General features: G+C 54.3%; 1 protein-coding gene across 1 annotated transcript; it reads right to left on the reverse strand.

Moving 5' to 3' along the window:
* Positions 1 to 1,109: 1,109 nt before the first annotated feature.
* LOC135977660 (fibrinogen-like protein 1-like protein) lies at positions 1,110 to 9,224 on the reverse strand. Its single transcript, XM_065578858.1, has 3 exons — positions 8,283 to 9,224; positions 5,608 to 5,718; positions 1,110 to 4,239 (listed from the first exon to the last, which is right to left on the reverse strand). The coding sequence occupies exons 1-3, from the start codon at positions 8,284 to 8,286 to the stop codon at positions 4,055 to 4,057; spliced, it is 300 nt and encodes a 99-aa protein (XP_065434930.1). The 5' UTR covers positions 8,287 to 9,224; the 3' UTR covers positions 1,110 to 4,054.
* Between the last annotated feature and the right edge of the window lie 608 nt (positions 9,225 to 9,832).

The following is a 9,832-nucleotide window of genomic DNA, read 5'->3' on the forward strand; positions in this document are numbered from 1 at the left end:
GCAATCTCTGCTGCCCGTAGGACTGACTCAGGGTCCCTGTCACACACAGCTGCTCTCACATTGTCAGGCACAATATCTAAGAACTGTTCCAAAGTTATTAAATCCAGCAGTTTTTCAAAACTCCCATGCGCCTTGGCTCCCATAACCCACTTTTTAACAAAACCCATCAGCTTATGAGCACATTCTACAAAAGTACAATCCTTAGACATTTTAAACTCTCTAAACTTAACTCTGTAAGATTCAGGAGTAACCTTGAACCGCCTTAACACAGAATCCTTAAACCGCTCATAATCTAAGGCTTCTTGTTCCCCCAAGTCATTGAATACCTCCCTGGCTTTTCCAGTCAGTCTGGTCAGCAGGACAGGCATTCGCTGACCCTCGGGGATCTGGTACAGATTGCAGAGGCGTTCAAAGGTAGACAAAAACATCTCTATATCCTCAGTATCATTGTAAATGGGACACATCCTTTCCCAGTTTTTCTCATGGCGGGGGGGAAGTGGAGTACCAGGTGGGGATGACTTTCTCCGCTCTTCCATTACTTGGAGCTGAAGTCTGGCCGTCTCCTGTTCCATCTTGTGAGTCTCCTGTTCCATCCTGTGAGTCTCCTGCTCAGCAGCGAGCAGCTCTAGACGCCCCTTACGCGCTCTCTCTTCTCTCTCATCAGCCTCCTTCTTTCTTTGATCGGCTTCTTTCTCTCTCTCTCAGCAGCCTCCTTCTCTAATTCTGCTATTTTTTGCTTCTCCAGCAATCGAAGATCTGCTAGCTTCTGTTCATGCTCAAATTGCAGTTTACTTGTCACCCTTTGCATCCTAATTTTTTCTGCATCTTCTGCAGCCTCAGGTAAGGGCTGTGCTCTTGCCCCCTGATCACTGGCTATTAACAGATTTCTCAGTTCTTGATTTGTAGCTTTCTTTCTAAAACTTATCCTCTTTTCTGAACACAAATTTTCCAGGGCTTTTTTGCCAAGTCCCTCATATGCTCTTTGCTCAGCCATTGCAGCAGCTCTTTAACCAACAAAACTCTCAATTCCAAAATTCAAATTTGGATAGCGTGGGGTTCTGACCCAAAGCTTAATTGACCTGGTTCTGTGGATCCTGCCGACTACGCCACTGTGACAATGCGGTTCTGGCGGAACCCAACTGAGAGTGCCAACTCAGGACAAATTGCTTAAACAGGGCAGTTGCAGCCCAAGGCTGGGGTATTTTCCACCTCTAAGGCAAACCAAACCAGCCAGATTAAGGGAACTTCGGTCTCACCCCACTGGCTAACCGCAAGTCTCTCAAGCAATCTCCTTAGACACTCCAGTTTCCCAGTATAACCACCAGTGCCACTCGTACGGGGACAAATGGTTATGAAAACCAGTACCCAAGTAAAAGAAAAAGGTTCTCCTGATCCCAAAGGACCAAGCCCCAGACCCAGGTCAATATACAAATCAGATCTTTCCCACAAATCACGCTGTTGCCAATCCTTTAGAATCTAAAATCTAAAGGTTTATTTATAAAAGGAAAAAGATAGAGATGAGAGTTAGAATTGGTTAAATGGAATCAATTACATACAGTAATGGCACAGTTCTTGGTTCAGGCTTGCAGCAGCGATGGAATAAACTGCAGGTTCAAATCAAGTCTCTGGAATACATCCCCCGCTGGGATGGGTCCTCAGTCCTTTGTTCAGAGCTTCAGTTTGTAGCAAAGTTCCTCCAGAGGTATGAAGCAGGATTGAAGACCAGATGGAGATGAGGCATCCGCCTTATATAGTCTTTTCCAGGTGTCAGAATACCTCTTTGTTCTTACCATGGAAAATTACAGCAAAATGGAGTCTGGAGTCACATGGGCCAGTCCCTGCATACTTTGCTGAGTTACAAGGCGTATCTGCCTTCTCTCAATGGGTCCATTGTATAGCTGATGGTCCTTAATGGGCCATCAAGCAGGCTAGGCAGAGCTAATCTCAGCTTGTCTGGGATGTCACCCAGAAGCATAGCATAAGTTTGCCATACAGACAGTATAGAGCCAATATTCATAACTTCGACCACAAAACTGATACACACATATAGACAGCATAATCATAACCAGCAAACCATAACCTTGTCCTAGACACCCCATTTGACCCCCTTTATACCAGATTTGGGTGCCACTACAGGACCTTGGTTGCAACAATGATCTATACGGTCCCAGTTTATGTCAATAACGTCACACCCAGATACGTCCGTAATTGGTGAGAAGGGCTGACTTTACAAGGGGAGAGGGATAGCTCAGTGGTTTGAACATTGGCCTGCTAAACCCAGGGTTGTGAGTTGAATCCTTGAGGGAGCCATTTAGGGATCTGGGGCAAAAATCTGTCTGGGGATTGGCCCTGCTTTGAGCAGGGGGTGGGACTAGATGACCTCCTGAGGTCCCTTCCAATCCTGATATTCTATGATAAGATTTCCAGACCACCCACATCCTACTTATCTTGAGACAAGTACCAACAGTTTGGACGCCTGTCCCAGCTGAACCTCTGCACTATGGAAATTCAGCACCAGTAGGGCTCCCAGCTTCCCTCCCCCTGAAAAAATCCCTCTTTCCAAACCTGCCCCCCAAACTCCCCCCTACGCACGCTCTCCATGCAGGTTCTGTCAGGAAGGCCAATTGGACAGGGCCTTGTGTCCTGGGGATGCACTGAAGGGCCATGGTCAGGAGGGGAATGGAAAGATGCAGTTTGGGGGGGGGCAACGCCCCTTCACATTCCCCCCCATCTTCACCCCTGCCAGTGGACCAGCCAGGACTACATCTTGGGAGGAGCATAGAGAGCTTTTGGGCCAGGTGCTGGCTAAAGAGGCTTGGAGCTGAGAGCAGGGAGGCTAATCCCTGCTGTTGGCTCCTGCTGTGTTTGGAGAAGCAGGACTCTGTATGTTCCTTGTAAATAAACAAGACATCAAAAAATTACCAGACTCCACTGCCAATTTCTGCTCCCCACTGGAACATCCCCAGGGCCCCAAACTTTGACTAGCCCCTTGGGTTGAAGAGGGACACCAATATCTTTATTGTGTGGTTTCGTTGCACGTCTATCTAATCTCAGTGGTTTATCAGCAACTAATTACTGTTGCAATGTTTTCTCATGTAATAACCATATTTATTAAAAACACAGAGGCCAGGTTTTTGAACCCAAACTCACCACAGCTAATACATGCAGGATTCAGATGTAAAGTCCTGGCTTTGAGTCATCCCCCATTTAAATGCTCAATGACAGTTGCTAGAAATCCAGTGTCATGATTCATTGATCACTAATGCCAAGGGGCAGTGGCAGGGCTGGGAGAAGCAGAGGTTAATGTGGGTCTAAAGTCGTAGTGAGTGACATGGCTTCCAGCGAGGCAGAGTGGAAGTGGGGGTCCAGTTATACACACCAATCACACTCTTTGTGTCATTCGAACGCACCGGCGGGGTCAGCTCTCAGCATTTATTCCAGGGGATTTACCGTGCAGAAGCCAACAGGGAAGGGGGTGAGCAGAGTGGAGGCATTGCAGGGACTGCACTGATTAGGTGGGGGATGGCGCGCCGTGTCTGATCTAATATTGTCTCCCCTTCTCAGCGGCGCTGCTCCCAAGGAGGATGGGCTCCTCCTGCCGGACCCAGCACACGTCTGTTGGCTTAACCAGGATGAGGGAAGACTTGCACTCCCCACTCTTACAGAACCCTTCCCAGTAGATGTAGCCTTTCCTATTGAGCAGGACGTTCTGACACTTGTCGTACCACCAGCCTCCATAGCTACTTGCGCAGTTCCCACTGGTCTGGTCCTGATCCTTGTCACTTGTGCTGAACTTCATGTTGTCGTGTATGCCCCCCAGGCCGGAGTGGTAGGTGGTGAGATAGTCCTCGCCGTCCCCAGAGTACCTGCCCAGCCTCAGAGGGTACCCGCTGGGCTCATCCTCGACACTGAAGATGTCGTACTCTGCGTAGCGGGTGTTGTTGGATTTGTCCTCCACGACAAAGCGGACCTTGTAGATGTTCTGCCGCGTGAGCAGGGACAGGTACTCGTTGCCCAGCCAGTAATCCTGCTGCACGTTCCCAAAGCCGTACTTCTAGGTGCTCCAGGACTCCTTCCAGGTGATCTCTGTGTTGTAAGAATTTCTCTGGACAACGGTCCAGCCCTTGCCTTCGGTGTCCATGTCACACCACACCACTCGAGGGGGAGAGCCTGCTGGCTGGATGACCTGGACCCCGCTGGGGCTGTCCCTGGGAATGTTGCTGCAGTCTTTGGGGAACCCTGAAATGCCACGAACATCAGGTTAAGGGGGCAGGTGGGGAGGGGGGGAGAGAGCGCTAGCTAGCTCGATCAAATCAGCCTGGGGTAACTGGAGGCTGGGTTTTTAGAGGCAGGTCCTGTGTATTTCACAATACTACAGCCACAGAATCCGCCCCGGCCATTCCTGGCCACAGAATCCCGCTCCAGATCTTACACTTTCATTTTACCAATAAAATAAAATAAGAATAGTTTCTTGCTCTGCTGGTTTTGAAGAAACCTTGAAGAGATGAATCAACTGTAAACCAAGGCTCTGTATCCTTCCTGAGTCCGTACTGCTGAAGAAATCGTTTGGCGAGGGTGGGGGAGACGCTGCCAGATCCATCTCAGCGAATGTTAATTATGAAACCCATCGGTGACAATTTAAATGGGAGTTTTCAAAGAGCCTAAGGGAGTTTGACACCCGACTGTGATTGGAATTCAGTGGGATTTAGGCACCCAACTCCCTGTGGTGCCTTTGAAAATTGCAGACATCCTATCGAGGGGCTTGTCTTTGGAGCGGAAATTGTCCCGAACTATCCTGGTAGAATGAGAGCACTGTGGTTATACTGCCCCTCCCCTCCCCAGGGTCCTCCCTCGAGCCTGAGCCCCCCAGCTCCCCTACCCCCCAGACAATCCCCCTGTGTGCCCCTCCCCCATAGCTGAGCCGAGGGGGAGGAGCTGCTGAGCACTGCGGGGGCAGGGGCTCAGGGCCACCTCTGGAGCTGGCTCGGCCCCTGGCCTGCCTGGGCAAGCCCCTGAGCAGCTCCCAGAGCCGCTGGAGGTGTGGGGAGAAGGGAATGAAAACCCCTGACAAGGAGCAACTGGCTCTCCCTGCTGCCTGGACTCTGGGGGCAAGGCTTCTAGGCATGAGCGAGAGATCCCCAGCTGTTAGCCGGGGCTAGCCCTAGTATAGGAGTTGGTGAGATGGAAGGGTAGAACTCCCAGCCAATTTGGGGGGGGTGCCTGGTTCTCACACGCTGCCCTGCGGTTGGCACCAGCGCTCTTCAGTCACTGCCGGGGGCTTGGCAGCCGTTACCGGAGAAAGGGATAACGAAGCTGTGTAAAGCAAACAGGCAATCGAGCAGCACCTCCCCCACCCCGGCGGGCCCATTCCCAGGCGCTGGAGGCCTGCGAATGGGAGTAGTGGGCTCACTAGCGCAGACCGGCCTTGCGATCCCTTCGGAGAACTCAGCGTTTCTTTGGGCCCAGCGCTGGCGGGGGGGCTGGAAGGTGCATTCAGTGGATAAGTGGATCTAGGGGTGACCCCGGCATGGGGGAGAGGAGCAGAATCAGGCCCACGATCTCGGATATGGCAGATGATAGAAGCTCTCCGACGGGTTCTCTACTCACCCCTCTCGACCTTCTTGTGGGCCAGGGTCCAGTTGCCCTGCACGGGGGCTACGCAAAGGAGCACCATCATGGACAGCGCAGACAGAAGCAGGAGAGAGCTGGACTGGAACCCTGCAGGGGACAGAAACCGCTGGACATGAGACCAGGAGAGAGTTTCACAAGTGCCTAAATCCCACTAGACGTCACTGGGATTTAGGCACTTAAGTGACTTAGCCACTCTTGAAAATGTTACCCTTAGACGCTAAGGCCAGAGTTTTCAGAGGGCTCAACTACTGGGCCAGATTTTCAGAAGAGCTCAGCTCCCAGGTAGGCACCGCAGGACATGGCTGCATGTTCAAAGGGGCTCAGCATGGGCGGGGTGGGCCCAAGTCTCTGGAGACGGGGTGAAGCCCACCATTCACCTCTCCCCCGGCCCGGCCACTGTCTCCATCTCTGCAGCCGGCCCGATTAGCACACAGCTGGGACCCAGCTGCATGGTAAAAACCATTCAAAGATTGCGGCTCCGATGGCCTGGCTCCCGGGTCCCGGGCGGGTCAGGGCCGGCTGGAGCGCTCCCTGTGGTGAGGAAGGAGCTGCCGCCTCTCTCCCCGCGCTGCACCGCTGCAAGGGGAGTGCTGCTCGGAGCAACTCCCTCTGTCCCAGCTCCCCCCGTCCACAGTCACTACCACCAGCCGGAGGGCAGTGCCCGCTCACCCACACAGAGACAGCAGCTGGGCAGCCTCCGGCAGGGCTCTGCCCCCCTCAGATGAGTGCCAGGTGAGAGGGGCCCAGGGCACAGAGCTGCTGTGTGCCCCACGCCAGGCATGCTGCCCCCTGCACTGCAGCCCAGCAGCCCAGAGGGGGACACGCTGCTGACACTGCAGCTGTTCTGTGGGCCCAGCTCAGGCCAGGCTTAAAGTGGGCAGAGTCGCCAGGGGCCACAGTCCTGGCCAAAAAAGAGTTCAAAATGGAGCCGGGTCCCTGAGGGGTGCACTGTAAGCGCTGCCCTAGCAAGGGCATGGCCATTTATTTCAGCCGGGATTAACATAGACACCCCTCCCCCGCCCCACACATGCTTTTCCCAGGCCACCTTCAGCACTCAGCGCAGGGATTCACAATGACCTTGCCGGGATCAGCAGCCCAGAGCAATCCAGACTCTTGGACAGAAACCGGCTCATTCACCCCCGGCCCCGCCCCCAGGTATATCTATCCCGGCCCTGGTATTACATCTTGTGTAGCTACAGCCCACATAACACAGAGCACGGCATATGCAGCCCCCAATGGTAAATAGGTTGAGAACCCTACAGCAGAGGCTCACGTGTGAAGCTCCAGAGGTCCCAAGTTTGATTATAGCTGCTGCCGACCCGTGACAGGTGCAAAATGGCAGCTTTTTGTGGGGTGAGGCGGGGTGGGGCAGGCAGGGTGTGTGTGTGTGTGTGTCAAACCAGAACAGGCTAAAGCCGCACTGGAGTCCGGCACCGTGCTTTCTGTCAGCCATCATTGTATTCATATGGTGTTGCAAAGTTAGAAAGTCCACAACTAACCCCAAAAGTGACCGTGATACAAACGTGCAAATGAATTAGAGAGAGCGAGAGAGAACACCGTGTAAACGACACACCGAAACACACTGTTGCAATGGAAACACTTTGCCCAGACATCATCCCCAGACAGATTTCATTGGAAACACCTTCTTTTTGGAGCTGCCTGGACCCCAAATTCTTCAGACAATGTCACAGCCCAAGTAACTGTGACACGCTGCCAGCAATCTCAGGTATCCTTGTGAGAGAGAGGAGAGAGGCGTAACCCCATGGCAGGCAAAGGGTTAAAGCTTTAAAGGAGAAGGATTTCAGTGAGTCTGACAAGCCAGAACTACAATGTTTGGAACTGAAGTGAAATACCAATCTGGAGTCACTCATCCTTGAAAACACGCCTCCCCTTCTCCTGACGCCCCAGAGGAGCGGGGACGCTGCCAGCTAGCAGCCGTTCACACACTCTAATAGTCTAAGACACAGAGGGCCTGAGTTCGACCTGTGACCTTGGAAAACTCATTACACTGCACCATACCTCAGTTTCCCCATTTTTAAAACATGGTTTATGCTAGTTCCTTTGTGTTCTAAAGTGCTTTGGCCCCAATGCCTAAAGGAACCTGGGGCAGGGCGGGAGGATTCCTGCCTAGGGTCCAGCAGAACGCTGGGCAGGGGATCCCCGCCAGGCTCCTGGTACCCCATGGCCCCGGGGGCACTCTTTACCCACCAGGAGGCACTGCCAGACTCCTAGCTAGCCAGGCTCATGCTGCAGCATGCACTTGCTGGGGGAAATGCTGCTCCGTTTCAAAGGAAAAGCAGCATGTACCTCACTGCGCCCCCATCCCTTGTGCCTCGGCCAGGCAGGGTCGGGAAAGCAGAGGATGCACCAGGGCTCCCCTCCCCCTTGTGCACCTGCCCGGGCTGAGGGGCGGCACTGAGAGGAGTGCAGGCTGCCCCTCTCTATGCGGTAGTTACTGCATCTGTCTGGGCACGTTCCTTCCTGTGCCCGGGCACTCAGGGCACATGGTGTCCCACAGGGGCCACATAGCATGCCCTGCCACTGCACCTCCCCCACGTGCCCACACCGCCTGGGGCTCTGGTGCCCACCACCAGGCTCTGGCCCTACATCTCCAGGCTGTGTGAAATACTGGGCATTTCAATAAAACTCACCCATCCCGACGCTGCAGCTGAGCGGGCGAGTTAGCAACCTGAAGCGTCCCCCACTTCCACATCAGAAACCAGAGCCGGGGCTCCATGCCTTTATGGACATTGTCCCGACAGGTCACGGCCGGGTGAGGAGATACCTGAGTGGGATGGGCTGGAGCGAGACTGCGCTGCTGCTGCATCTGTCCCACAGGGAAGAGGATCAAACTGGATTCATTCAGCGACTGTCAAGGCAGCTGCTCTCTGTGTCCCAGCTCTCCGGCTGGGATACAGGGGGCAGGAACTGGTGCATTAGAGGGAACAGCTCCACGTCCGTATAGTTCTGGAAAAGAGCACCCAGGCCATCGAAATGTGCAACAAAGGACACGAGATGGGACCTGTTTATTTTGTTGAACGTGGCACCAGTTTGCTTAGTGTGATGTGCTCCAGTCTGCTCATTTGGGGACCAGGTTTTGGGATGAGGGGGAGTTTGTGCTGTCACACAAACAACGAATGAATCTCCCACATGCAATTCATGCTGCCTCCTCCCTCCCGCCCGCACACCCCGAATGCCAGCTGCAGCCGGCCCCATAAGTCTGGCTGCCCTGGTAAAGCAGCTTCCAGTGGATTCTGGCTGATTCTGGCTATGCATCTGTGACGAACTGGGACTGTTCTTACTGTGGTCTTTGAATGCTGGCAGGGGAGTGTGGCTAGGATAGTCTGCATTGGGGGATGGGAGACTGACCGGAGAATACCTGAGCATGTAACATGAGAACCCAGGAAGGGGTTAGAGGCCAGGTGACACCTTTGCCCGGGAAACTGAACAAAGGCTGTGGGAGGGGTCGCTAAAGGGAGAGTTTCAGGAGCTGGCTGGTGGAATGGCTGGGAGGCAGACAGGGCTCTGTACTCCCAAGGGGCTGGGGTGCCCGAGGACCCCAAGATGGACCTAACTGAGGGGGTCCTGTTTTCTGTGCCTGCGGGACCTGTCTTGAACTGTGTTCCTGTCGTCTAAATAAACCTTCTGCTTTACTGGCTGGCTGAGAGTCATGGTGAATCGCAGGAAGCTGGGGGTGCAGGACCCTGAGTCCCCCCACACTCCGTGACAGGATCACCCCCATCAGCTGGGCGTGCTGGGCCGACCCCATGCACAACAGGGGCAGCAGCGCGGCCGCCCTCGCGCTCTGATTGTGACTCGGGATTGCGGGGGCTTCTCACCTGTCCCATGGAAACGTGGCCAAAGGCGCCAATTGTCCCTTCATCAAAATGGCGCCATCTCCCACTGCTGCCAGCGGGGCTGAGGCCTGCGCGAGGGCCGCCCCGTCCCCACGCTCTGTCTGCATGTGGCAGGCAGGCTGCCCTCCTGACGCTGGCTGCCACCTCCCGCTGGGCTCCAGGAGGCTGAAGCCGAGCCCACAGGCAGACTGGCTGAGGCCATGGTTCAGGGCCTGGACAGCGCATGGGGACTGTGAGGGGATGTGGGGGGAAGGCTGAGCGGGTTGCAGGGGGGTGTGGGGGCAGGGATAGGGGGCAGGCTGAGGGGGACAGAGGGATATGGGCATGAGGGAGACAGAGTGTGC

The sequence above is a fragment of the Chrysemys picta genome, unplaced genomic scaffold, assembly GCF_011386835.1.
Source record: "Chrysemys picta bellii isolate R12L10 unplaced genomic scaffold, ASM1138683v2 scaf9, whole genome shotgun sequence".
NCBI classification, from domain to species: domain Eukaryota; kingdom Metazoa; phylum Chordata; order Testudines; family Emydidae; genus Chrysemys; species Chrysemys picta.